Source organism: Trachurus japonicus, chromosome 21, assembly GCF_045865225.1.
Source record: "Trachurus japonicus isolate A0001 chromosome 21, Traja_1.0".
In the NCBI taxonomy this organism is placed as follows: Eukaryota; Metazoa; Chordata; class Actinopteri; order Carangiformes; family Carangidae; genus Trachurus; species Trachurus japonicus.
In genome coordinates this window covers 23218138-23231935 of record NC_140927.1, presented here as the reverse complement: position 1 = coordinate 23231935, position 13798 = coordinate 23218138, and the positions used below count along the sequence as shown (strand labels likewise).

Below are 13798 nucleotides of genomic sequence, written 5' to 3'. Positions count from 1 at the left end.
ACTCGCATTATACGCAGCTCTCGGCTGGATCTAATTTCGTCGGAACTACTTGTAATGACACCAAAGTTATCTGGGTGAGTAAATGATCGTATTTTATGCTAGAAATAAGGTAATTATCCTTTAAGTTTTGTTAATTACAATACATTTCTTAAAATAAAACTTATTTTTTTCTTTGTTTTTTACAGAAAACACAAGTAGATCAGAGTCTTTTTATTCATTTGCTTGTAGAGTCACAAAATGTAACTGGCACTTCATATCAATGTAACATTATTGATTTTAGAGTATAAATGTCCTGCAGAGAGAGCGAGAGAGAGAAAAAAAAAGCAAGTATGTTCCTTGCAGCAGTAGTGCAGATATCGCTAAACAACATCTTTATTCATCTTAATACTGTAAAATATTTCTTTTTGACCAGTGTTAGTCATGCAGATGCAAACGTGCCCTTCAAATCTTCATCCAGGACCAGTCAGCTTGTGCAAGGCCACGTGCATTCAACCGATTCTTAATGGCTCCATTTGCCATTTAACTCTTGTGTGCAAACAGACAAACTAAAATATATTTGTATGCTTTGCTGCAGCTGCACTAAAACAATGTTCCAACCTCTGCAACCCACAATGTACAGTGAAATCCACTGTTTATAACTGAATCACTCCGTTTTTGAATCTCACTTAAAAACCTGAGTTCCTGTCTGATGTACTACCTGGACAAAAGCTCAGCATGGCAGCCGGGGAAGCCAGTAATCGAGTAATCACCGACTTAGTCCAGTCTCGGATCCATCCAGTTTTCAAAATACTCGATCTGTTCTCGCGACTACAAGTGCACAGAGCCTCACACCTCAACCTGAATCCCAGATGCTGCAACCGAACTAGAATGTGGTCTCTTAGTCAAGTAAAACAAAATCACATACAAAAAAATAAGTGCAAAGACCGAGGAAGTACCTTGGTCAATTAAACAGAAAAATAGAAAAAGTTAAGTGATATTAGGCGACTGGCAAAAGTCGTTCAAGTTAAAAAGAAACTTCAACAAGCAATAGTTTCCTCCTTTACACAATATGTGTAACTTAGTAGGCAGTCAGGCACTGTGGCAAACAACCACCATCACTGTGCTCTGAAATGAAGCTGCTACCTGTCAGCCCTGTACTGTAGTGTCAGCACATAGAGCTCATGTATTGGAATGAGATAAACAACAGCCTGGACAGTGATAATCTAAAGATTTTCACTGAGTATCCACCTGTCAGTCAAGGTACGTGCAGACAACCGGGGGCGATGACAGTGATGACATCCTTTGAGAATTTACTCCCACGCCGTCCTGCAGTATCGTCTGTGTCTGCTCCCATCGTTACCGCTGGCTGAGGTCAGTTTTTAAAGGCTCCGCAGCGGCTGGCTCGACATATGAAATCCTTGAGCAAGTTGCCGTCGATCTGCCAGAAAGCAGCGGTCTGGGTGACCTCGGTCAGGTGGTTCACGCAGAACTTGAAGCAGAACTCCTCAAGGTCCTACATGACAAAAGAGAAGAGCACAACATATTGCTCAAAACTTGTGGTTCTCTGCATATTCATATTAGGAAATACATGCTAGAAACCTTAACAGCAATTCCAGTTTTACAAACAAGATACCCTCATCTCATCTCTCCCGCTTAAAGGACAATTCCAGGCAAAAATCAACCTGGGGCTCTAGTTTCCTAATATTTTAGGTCTAAAAGAATGAATCTGAAGATTTTCTTTCTAATGTCTCCTGTTATGCAGTAGTCCTGTCTGTCCCCGCATCGCCACAGCATCCCACAAACCCACAATTTTTTTTCACAGACAACATCAGATGACATTTTCGTATCAGTAAGAGTAAATTTGGTCATTGTTAATTCAGATGAAAACAAACGGGAGCACTTCAGACTTCACGAGACTTTGTATTACAGCTACATTTACAAACATATCTGCTTTCTTTAAGTAAAAAAAACCCTTGGTGTATGTTTGAATAGCCATCTGACGTTGTCTGTGAAAAGAAAATTGCGGTAAACAGCCTAAGATCGGTTCGCTCCCATTATACGCTGCTGTGGCAATGCAGGGACAGACAGAACTACTGCAAAACGGGAGACATTAAAAAGAAAATCTTCAGATTCATTCATTTAGAGCTAAAATCTAACCCAATAGGGATGCTATGGAATGACCTAAAGAGAGCCATTCACACCAGACATCCTAAGAACATGGCTTGAGGTTATTGCTGCCAGAAGAGGTTCAACCAGTTATTAAATCCAAGGGTTCACTTACTTTTCCCACCTGCACTGTGAATGTTGAATGGGTATGTTCAATAAAGACATGAAATATTGAATATATATATCTGTGTGGCATTGTGTTCGTGACTTAGAAGGGATCACATTAAATGGCCAATTAATGCAGAAAACTAAGAAATTCCAAAGGGTTCACATACATGACTGATGAGAGCTGGTGAAACGCTAGCATGGTTATTTAAAACACCATCTCTGATCTCTGCCTGCACATAGATACACAGACACGGGCGCACGCTAAATGCGCTATATAGCGCTAATTGCTCAGCTGCAGCGCTATATCTATGACCTGTCACTGTCACAGGTGCAGCTCATCTCATTATGATAGGACTTCACCCTCAGAGCTCTGTCTTCAGACTGTCCTGACCTGTCCCTGAACATCACACAGGGACAACATGGAGCTGCCTGTGTGATTGGTTACTGAGTTTTATTAATGTTTACATCAGGCTGAGTTCAACAAATCAGTTTATGCTACTGTGATTTAAGTAGCCTAGTTAAATACTACAGTAATCATCATAGTGTATTGGAAGGAAAGACCATTTAATCTGTATGTATCAAATATCGATTAATGAATTAATCGATAATTTGCATCCCTAGTCTGTTGGTCTTGGTTAAGTACCACCTTGAATGCTTAAGCTTATGTATTCAGTCATTCAATGGTATACTAAAATCCATGTGAAAAAAAAAAATGCTTCTCACTGTTCTCAGGTCAAATATTTATATGCAATTAAAATGCGATTAATTGCGATTAATTAATTTCAAAGCCTCTAATTAATTCGATTAATTTTTTTAATCGAGTCCCAGCCCTATGTATTATATTAACACATAAACAGGAGAGAGTTGGCTGACTGACCTCTGCATCGTAGCGAACAGCCGCTGACAGCAGAGAAAAGGCGTTTTCCACTGTGATTCCTCTCTTGATTATGTGTTGACAAAGGCGTTTCAGGCGGTTTTCACAGTACGATGTTGCCAGATCCAGCAGCCCTGATAGAGCAGACACACAGTGACTCTGTAAGTAGGAACAACTCACAGGTAAATGTCAGGGTGTGACAGGTGTAGGTGTGTGTGTGTGTGTGTGTGGTCTGACCAATAGCATCTTCAGGAGGCAGCTCCACGTTGTCTGTGTAGAGGAACTCGAGGAAGGAGCGGTAGACCGGGTAGGAGAACTGGTCTATTTCAATCACCTCCTTCATGTCTTCATTCCAGTGAGACTGGAACATGGACCTGAAGTGTTCACACCTGCACAGGATCATGGATACACATGTTATTTTATTTTATTTTATATAAATGACGTTAGTGGACAGCTCTGACAGGTGTTCATCCTCACCTGATTTTGAGCACAGCTTTGTGGACATAGATGTATTTGCCATCGACGCAGAACTTGAGGTCAGCTGTCTCTGGGTTGTCAAACTCCTTCTTCAGAGACTGAGCCACGGTCAAGAAGTCGTCATGCTCTGGGGCAGGAAAACACACACACACACACACACACACACACACACACACACAAAGACACACACATCAGCTTCTGACCTTGGAGAGATAAAAGCTGTAGCAGGAATCTTTAACCACTGGTATATTAAGGAGTTTTTTTTTTTGTTTTTTTGTTTTTTTTACAAAGATCTTTCAAGTTTCCTGCACATAAACTATAACCAGGCTGTAATTATAGGTCAGAGTGACACAGTGCTTAACTGATACACTGACCTTCAACAATTCAAATTCAGTAATAAGCTAATTTGATTTACAGGCTTTTAGTCAGTGGCATGCACAGCTAAACTTGCAAACATGTGCAATATGTCTACAGTTTGTATTTCCCAATTATACACAATATTGTTAACTCACAGAGAGGGGGCTTAATGAACACTACTGCAACATGACAGCGCCAATGTTAGTTAAAGATAAATATTGAATTAGTTGCTTCAAAGAAATTGATCCTGACACAAACAAGAACTTTAAACAAAACCTTGTTTCTACTACAGTATAATGTGAAAATGTCAGGAAGAGGTATTTTACTGTTAGTATTTATTATCAAACGATTTTTGCTCATCTCTGATTAAAGCATTTTCAAATGTTTTTACTGCCTCTTTTGTAACTGAATAACTGTAAACCTGGTTTTGAAACCTGCCATACTAATAAGCTTTTGGTCATGTTACACTCTTCTATGTTTACTGTAATATCTTAACTCAGTGGTTGTCAAACTTTTTAACATCGAGGACCTCTAAACTGACATAAATAATGCAAAATTGCAAAAACAAACACAAGAAATACGCAAATATGTGTTCTGAGACTGAATGTTACTTTTTTTAGTCAGTGTACATTGAGATTACTGCCAATAGTGTGAATTTTTGGAACAACTTTCAAGAAATTTAATGAAAAAATGTAATATTTCTGGGAAAAAAAATTGTGGTAAAATTTCAAGAAAAAGTTGGGGACCCCTTTTTACCCTCTCAAGGACCCCCTGGGGGTCCACGGACCCATTTTGAAAACCACTGTCTTAACTGGATCTATGCAGATATGCAGAATAAGACTGTTCTTACAACTCTCCCTTAGTCATCTGCTGAGGAGAAACAGATATTTTTGTAATTATTAACATTTGGAGCCACATTACATTATAATCGTTCAATGTTCCCCTGTGATCAATCACCTGCCTGCACAAAACTAAAACCTAATCACTTTCTGGAGGGGTAAAAAAAAAAAATCAATAAATCAAAATCTTGCTGTCAACTTTAGTCACAGAAACATGATTTGTGGTTGATGCAATCAAATGTCAGAACAACTGCTGTTGTGCTTTAATCACTGTTTCCATCACTGAGCACATGAGCGTCTCGTCTTACCCACTGAGAGGAGCCTCCACATCACCGCGGGCGTTGCGAAACATGCAAAGACGTCGTCGGTGCAGGTGAAGTGTGTGAGATGTGGCAGCACGATGGACTGGCCCCTGCACTGGCCCCACATGTACACCTGACCGCTCTGAGTCTTTGCAGCTGACGTGTGTGTGGAGTGACACGCAGCGATCTCTACAATCCTGTCAAAGAAGAGCCAGAGAAGAGAAACCCCAGTGAGTGGCAGTGTTGAGACGCAGTGGAGAGGGAGGATGTATTTCAGCTGTGGCGGAGATCCGCCCACCTCTCTTTCTCAGTCATGATCTGAACTGGGCTCAGCTGGTTGCTCTTGTTGCCGGTGCCCAGTTGCCCATATGTGTTGGCCCCCCACGCATAGAGCAGCCCCTCATCCGTCAGTGCCAGGGAGTGGGCATAGCCTGAGACAATCTGGAGAGGAGAGGAGAGGAGAACTTCAGATGTGGGTCCATCATTTTAACATGCCAAATGTAACACAGATGACGGTTTTCATATTTAAAAAATACATAATCAAAAGACTACATACTGTAGTGTGTCGATGAATGAATTAATCTGTTGACAGAAAATGTACTGATAATAATTTGATTGATTAAAGATTTGACTCAATTATCATGTGGGTATTTGTTCTATATCATGTTACGATTAAAGGGATAGTTTTCACCCAAAATCGATAATTCACCAATTGTCTACTCACCGTCATGCCAAGGAAGGGTTCGGAGAACTTTCGGAGTCATCAAACGCTTTAGGAGTTCCAGGGGGGGGTCCGGCTGGCAACGGATTTACATATAATGGCGGCGAATTGTGCTCAGTTTTGAATTGTCCAAAACACACACTATGAAACATCCAGATACCTCCATAGTGCTCGTTTGTACTGACCCAAGAGTCCTGAAGCCGCCACATGAAAAAGTTGTTTGGAAAAAATTTATGTGATCTCTGTTTTTATCCTTGTTGTAGTAGTAGCTCCCAGTGGCTCTGTTGATGTTTGTGCGCATGCGCGAGATTTTCTGCGAGATGTTCGTTCGTCGTTGTAAACCATTGGATGTATGATGTAAACACGGAAGAACATCTCACAGCAAATCTCGCGCAGCCACTGGGAGCTACTGCTACAACAAGGATAAAAACAGAGATCAAATAAATTTTTTCCGAACAACTTTTCCATGTGGCGGCTTCAGGACATTTGGGTCAGTTCAGACGAGCAGTATGGAGGTATTTGGATGTTTCATAGTGTGTGTTTTGGATGATTCAAAAGTGAACTCTATCCACTGTCATTATATGAAAATCCGTTGCCAGCCGGACCCCCCCTGGAACTCCAAAAGCGTTTTGATGACTCTGAAAGTTCTCCAAACCCTTCCTTGGCATGACGGTGAGTAGAAAACTGGCTGAGGTCACTCTGACTAGTCTGGCATGATGCAATATTGTGCAAGTATTTTGTGTATTTCACCTGAGTTTACATTGCAAACAGAATACATAGTGGTGTGTTCATACACAAAAATTAAAACTGTAGTTTGTGTGTGTGTGTGTGCAGTTTCCAACCTGTTGCACACATAAACCTTGCAGACCCACAAGACGACAGGGAGTGAGCTGGTTTCCATTATTTCCAAGTCCAAGTTGTCCATTACCATTGTAGCCCCAACCGTACACCTTACAGAGACAAGAGGAGAACGTGAGTTTTGGCAAGATGTCACTGGATAACACCAGAATGTATATACAGTATGTAAATGGAAATGTATATGTCTCCAGGCTGAACCACGTTATCACCTCTCCATTGTCCACCACTGCCAGAGATGAGGTCTGACCACAGACGATACTGACGGCCACCTTGTTCTGCAGGCAGCTGGAGACTCTGCGGGGTGTCGGCTGGTTGGCTGTGGAGCCGGAGCCCACTTGACCACAGTTGTTGTAGCCCCATGCATACACCTGATAGACAGTAATGTACATGATTGACAGATAATAATGACATTAAAATTAATTCAAATTCAAAATTCAATTCAAAAACATACTGTTGATATGAAGTATCAGAAAATAAAAAATATTTTCTGTCCTAAGGTGATCAGATTTCTGAAATGAAAAACAATAACACAATAACATGTTTTTAGCTATGAAATAAAGAGGTGGACAGTCCCAATTTAATGTATTTTGACTGTAATCAACGATGAAGCGTGAAAGATGACTGATAAAGTGACGACTCCCTACCTTTAAACTAGTTGTGAAGCCCTATTCTTTCAATGATTTATAATCCTTTAGTTCATAAGGATCCAATGATCAAAAAACTGAGAAGCACTTTCCATAAAATGTCATGAATATTGCAATGTGCAGTGCACTGCAGACAGCTGGGCCCTTCTTCACTTTATAAAAACATTGAAACATTTTTAAAGTTCTGGCAGGTTATGAACTCACAGATTAATATAATTAGCAGTTAGCCCCCTCTGTCGGTCAAAACAAGTGTAACGCTAGATGTGTGTTTTTAAGTTGTGTTTTAAAACTGTTTTAACACTTAAAAACAGGGACATGTCCCCTTATTTGGAGGTCTGTCTCCAAACAGCAGGGACATCTGGTCAATTCAGTCTATTGTCACTTGCACCATTCCTCCACATGCACAATAGCCAAGCTTCCTGAATTTAGAGGTACGGAAGTTGTTGACTGCAGCATTTATACAATATGACCAATTCATGATGATATTTTTACTGTAGCTGTAAAGAGCGCCCTTAACTAAAGGGCATTTGTCTTAAAGTTTACATTCTCGTGTTATATAATTTAACACAGCAGGTCTGCTTGAGTCACAATAGACTCCTTATGGCTGAGCTTAGTTTTCTAAGTTTTCAGGTCAGAGGACCGACTCTTGCTGTGACTGGACTCAGGCTCCCTTAATGGTCTGTGTGACTCAGCTTTACTGAAAAGCTGAGTCACCTGTGTCATTACGGAGGTTTTAAACAGGCCTCCATTCAGTTCTGTGCCAAATTTCCCCTGTAAAAGAAACAATTTGTTTTACCCTGGACACTCACTTCTCCTGAGTCAGTCAGAGCCATCGAGTGGTGAGAGCCACAGGCCACCTCTGTGACCTTCTTATTGAGCAGGTTGACTGAGACGAGCACTGGAGCGACTCCTTGGTTGGTTGTTCCATTTCCCAGTTGGCTGTAGCCATTATGTCCCCAGGCGAATAGCTCTCCGTCTGAAACACAAAGAGATTAGTCATCCCGCAGCACTTTTTAATCCATCTGTGAAGAGGAGGATTACACATTTTGAGCAGCTACCCTCTGTGGCCAGCAGGATGTGGGGTCCGCTGCCGTAGCTCAGGCTGACCACTTTCCTCCCACTCAGGAAGTCGAGCTTCTTGGCTACGATGGTGCTCTGGCTGTCCCCTGTTCCCAGACAGTTACTGCAGTTCAACCCAAACACATACACCTGAATGTGAGGAGATATAGATATAATGTGGATGAGTGATAAGCAGGGCTAAGCAGACACACGGGCGGAGTCAGCTGAGTAGGTGACAGGTCACATACCAGATCATCACACTAACATCAATGCAGGCAGCAGCGTTCATAAGAGCCACACACACATGTATATCTGGCACCATGGACCATCCATAACCACACACACACACACACACACACACACACACACACACACACACACACACACACGCTCAGTACAGAACAACAGCACTGAGAGGGCAGACGCACTAACTCAGAGTTTATTTTGATATTTACTTTAGCATTAATTATTAATGAGCCCCATTAAGTAAATAACTATAAAATAAATAAATTTTGTGACTGAAGTGTGTAAATATATATTAAACATTAGCCAGCCAGCTAAACATTTTCATTCAACATTGAAGGACCAAATGTCTGCTTTGTGTTTAATCTGACTCATTACTCAGACAGGGCACTATGAGTTCATGTTGGTTTAACAATGTTACAACACACAAAACTGACCTGGCCAACTAGACCTCAATGTCATTCAAGAAAAATACATACTTAAACTCAGTAGGTCATTATGTTATTTTATAGATGTTTGATTCTATAATGGTATTTTTTTCTCCATAATGTAACTTTTCATTAGTCGGTTACATAGCCTTAGCACATTAGCTACAAGATTCAGTCACTTAGCATCAGTTAGTTGGAGCATCAATGACGTCAATGTAAATCTAAATCAGCTATCTGGTAAATTTAATGATAAATTAAGAAATAAAAGAGATCAACATCTGAGAAGAAATGGTTGGGTTGTTGAGTAGCTTTGTCAATGCAAGAAACTCTTGCATGCATATTTGTTTTTCAATGCATTTCCTGCATAACACAGTTCATCAATAAAATGCTTTTCTAGTCTAATCTAGTCACTCTCTTTTTAACTACTGTATGTTTTAGTTTTTACATCAAGAAATACGGTGAGATACCTGCCTCTTTATTATCTACTATGTTCACCTGCTGGTTGCTAACTTTGTGTGCCTGCTGTTTGATAAACCCACCGTGCACAACTGGTTCAACACCAGAGATTTATTTTGCTAAAAAAGGTCCAAAAGCTCCTGCTGGAAACAATGATACTGAGCCAGAACAGTGAAGTTGCTGCAACATTGTTACACTGAGAATAAAGCTGAGCAACCTTCCTCTCTGCTGTAAAAAGGCCTGCTGTCAGTGATGTAGGCAAGACATGATTTTTAGTTAAACAGCTAAAACATGTAAAAACAGGTGTCCTGACTTAAAATTATGTATGAATCAGTTCACTTCTCAAATAAACTCTGGCATCTTCCCATCATCACCTTGAAAGGTCAGCCAACCCTGTTTGCCCTTTGGCCTCTCACCTCATCATCGTTGGTCATGTAAATGGCCTCATTGGCTGACGTTCCAAACACACATGCTTTCCGGATGGCGGAGAGCTCCTGAGGCCCCATCAGGCTGAACAGGGGCCATTTGGTTACGTCGACCATGATGCTGTGAGCCTGTGGCGATGGCAGCGGGCTGGAGGGGAGAACCTCAGTCCAAAGACAGAGCAGGGGACAGGGGCAGGGGGAAGGTCTGGGCGGACGAGGCGGCCAGTGCTGCAGCTTCTGTTATGGATGTGAAAAATAGACAGTCAGATATTTTCCAACCAATGTAAACACTGATTCAATGAATACACTTAACATATACAGGAAAAGAAGAACTACCGTTGGCACAATTTTCAAGTTTTGGGGGGAAAAGGGGGCTCATCTTAGTAAGAAATGATGTAAACCCCATGAATGATCTCACCGAGTAGATTACAGAGAAGGTCATGTGGTCATGTGGCGAAACCTTATTCCCAAGAGATCGGGGCCAAAGCTGCTCAGCGTACAATTTTTGGTCTGAAGAGCTTTTAAATTTAAAGCGTTATATAATTTTTCTCTCAGCACTATAATAAATATATGTGCAAGGGGATAAAAATTCCCAAGAGTGTCAAGTCTCAAATTATTTAGAGTTAGAAGCAACCAGCAAATGGTTAAGTAACATGCAGAGGCACAGGAGACACATGGGAAATTATTTCATTAGAATTGTAGCACAATGTTTTGGAGCAGTGAAGCAGGAAGGACACTCCTAGTCCTTAATGGCACTTCAAGAAAAAAAAATCCACCAAAAAATAGATTACATATATATATATAATATACTATGTCTTATTTCTGTACGACTGCACAACCTGGTAGTAATTTGTGAACATGAATCGTCCTTGTCCTGAGCTGAGACAGCAGAGACACAGGCAGCGGTGATAAGACAAATGCAGGATCTGGTCCATAGATGGTGCAGACACCTTTAAAATATACATCACAAACCAGGTTAATCTAGACAGTAGATTGTAATATGGTGTAGTAATAAGTACTTACATCTGACTGTTTATCTCATTCTATAGTTCAACTTCCTTAAATTCAAGAGGGAAATATGATTTTCACTTCATTATTGAAATTAAAAACAACTATAATTAATACTTGTTGTAAATGACATAGGCTATTACTGATTATGTACCTGCCCAAATATTACGCAAATGGAACTTGTGCATAAAGTATGGATACCAAAGTGATAATAATTAAATAATACACAACACAACTCATTATTGATTCATCTGGTGATTACTTTTACCAAATTGATTTCATCTATCAAATCTCAGAAGAGATTAGAAAAAAATAACTTCAGTCCATGGCAACATCTCTGAATGTACTGCTTTATCTGGTCAACAGTCAAAAACCCCGACACACTCAAGATTATCAGGTGTGGCAGGTAAATGCATCAGATCCTCACATGTGAGGAGCTGGAATAATCAATAACCAAAATAACGGACAATTCATTTACAGTGACTTCTGGATTCATGTGGCAGCTGTAGAGGAGAGGGTTTGACCTAGGCTAAATGTCAGATGTAAACAGGGAGGACTGGGGTTGTATTGGACTTTCTACTGGAAAAAAGGCTTAAAAACTCATATAAAATTGAAGAATATAAGTTACAGATAGTCTTTATTCCTCTCTTTGTTTTTCTATGTTCGATATCATTTTATTTTTGCATATTTTTTCTACCTTGTATGCTACAATGCTACTGTAACAACCACATTTCCCATGTGTGGGATGAATAAACAGTCTTATTGTATGTCTAATTCAATAACTATAAAGTTCTCTAAAGTTTTGCTAATTATATAACATCTAATTAGCCAGGTCAGTGAGGTTAGTGTTTGTTTGCCCTTCCAACGTTGCTTAATCGACCGTTAACTCTTAATAACCACCTTCCTCGCGGCGGAGATTAAACAGCGCGCGCCTGCCTCACTGTTTCAATGACAACAACAGTTAGCTGCCTGGCTGCTAATGTTGCCCATTGTTACTTACAAACGCATTATTCAGCAAACTATCGAGCTGACACAACACGGTGAAGTGAGCAGAGCTGGTGCTAGACTCATCGGCCACCGGAGAGTCGCTTTTAAACTACGACAAATGTGTGTTTTTGTTTGTTTATTTTGTTGATTTAATTAATTATCCTCCTGGCTACAGTTAGCGAGTTAGTTAACGTTAGCCGCTACTAAATTCAAACACCAACGGTTCTCAACAACGCACCTGTTAGATGGGCTCGTGCTCGGTAATGGTCGTGGATAACGGTTTCACCATGGCAGCAGCAGCGGTCGGTCGGTCGGTGAGCTGTCCGTGTCCCTCCCGTCTTCTCACTTTGGTCCCGGAGCCGCCGTTCACTCTCTCCTTCTCGCCTCACGCTCCTGTTTATTTGCGGAAACGGGGAGGAAAAGTAACGTCACGTGTTCAGAAGACCAAAATAATCGTTTGCAGACGAAGTGGAGCTCGGTTAGGATGAATCTAGGCCACACTGGTAATGGGGAGTTTCAACTAATTCACACATAAACGTCTAATAAGCAGTTAGTAGCTGCTGCTACAATGGTTGAGTGAGTAGGCTAGGTAGCTACCAGACAGGTGAGGCAGCCAGCCACGCACCTGCTCTAGTTTTAGGACCTACAATATGGTTATAATTATATTAGGCTATATGATATTACATACATTGTTAAACCCATGGATCTATTATAAGACTATGGTTAAACCAGCAGGGAAAAAAACATTCATTTGCATTTCCTGTGATGTGTAAACAAAGAAATATTCATAGTGACAGGCTAATGTTTTTGTTGTTGTTTTCATTTTTGCTTGAAAAAAGTAAAAGTTGCCCAATTAATGCCCTGTTCTTTTTATTTTAACTAGGCTACTAAACAATAAATGAATATTGGTTGTGGATGACTGAAAAGTGAGATACCCCGAGAAGTTTGCTTTTGGTTATAAAAGAGTCTCATATTAACAGGTAGGCCTAACATGAAAGTATTGATCATATTTCTCAGCTTTTTATTCTATCCAACAATCGATCAATCTTGAATGAAAATCAAAATATTGAGATAATAGATGATATTATTTTCAAATCATTAATTTAATTTGATAAATATGATGTATAGCCAAATTATTGTGGTTATAGTTTAATTTCATTTTCTTCATCTGTGAATGTGTGACTGTATACATATACCGTACACATTATTGTATAATATACACATGAAAATTCAATTTTTAAAAAAAATTCAACATCTGTCATTGTGGTTTTTTGTTTTTGCCTTTGGGTCTCATTGGTGATTCTGCCTCAGCAGGTGGAGTATTCTCACTTTAGTTGCTTGGATTCACAGTCCCATCAGGGAGATGTCTGACTGTCTGGTCCCAAATTCAGTCCACAGCATGACCATGACCCCAAACACAAATACAGCCCGAGTCCTACAGATCTATTTTCAGCAACAAGAACAGACAGTCCTGCAAGGAGATGGTCTCGCTGCAAACTTCAGTAGAACTGAGACAAGTTCTCCAAAAAGCTTGAGACGACCTTTCCACCAAAACCTGTGTGGAGGAGGCGTACCAAGAAGAACTGGGGCGACAAAGGTTGGTCACACCATTTTTTCTCTGTTCACTATTAAAAAAAGTATTAAAAGGTATATAAAAAAGTATTAGTAGTGATTAATATAGTTAAATTTAACATAAGCATCCAATTAACAGTAATCAAAAATTAGATAATGATGTAGTTACATGAGACAGGACCTTGTGATTAGGTCAAATGTTACTCCAACTGCCTCAAGGACCCAACCATTTGTATTTACATCTTCCTGTGCTTGTACATACACCCTCAAATTGCTGTATTATATTACCACAACG

The 13798-nt window shown here is 40.2% G+C and overlaps 1 protein-coding gene across 3 annotated transcripts; it reads right to left on the bottom strand.

Moving 5' to 3' along the window:
* Positions 1-197: 197 nt before the first annotated feature.
* LOC146965271 (RCC1 and BTB domain-containing protein 1-like) lies at positions 198-12355 on the bottom strand. 3 transcript variants are annotated; one of them, XM_085765142.1, is made up of 13 exons: positions 12170-12184; positions 10776-10886; positions 9928-10173; positions 8384-8534; positions 8135-8301; positions 6891-7049; positions 6666-6773; positions 5401-5543; positions 5109-5299; positions 3605-3731; positions 3365-3516; positions 3131-3261; positions 198-1492 (listed from the first exon to the last, which is right to left on the bottom strand). In XM_085765142.1, exons 2-13 carry the CDS (start codon positions 10869-10871, stop codon positions 1352-1354), a joined length of 1812 nt encoding a protein of 603 aa, XP_085621268.1. In that variant the 5' UTR covers positions 10872-10886; positions 12170-12184; the 3' UTR covers positions 198-1351. The 3 variants fall into 3 exon arrangements, with proteins under 3 accessions (XP_085621268.1, XP_085621269.1, XP_085621270.1); XM_085765143.1 differs by lacking the exon at positions 10776-10886 and having other exon boundaries at positions 12170-12355; XM_085765144.1 differs by lacking the exon at positions 10776-10886 and having other exon boundaries at positions 9928-10170; positions 12170-12318.
* Positions 12356-13798: the final 1443 nt, after the last annotated feature.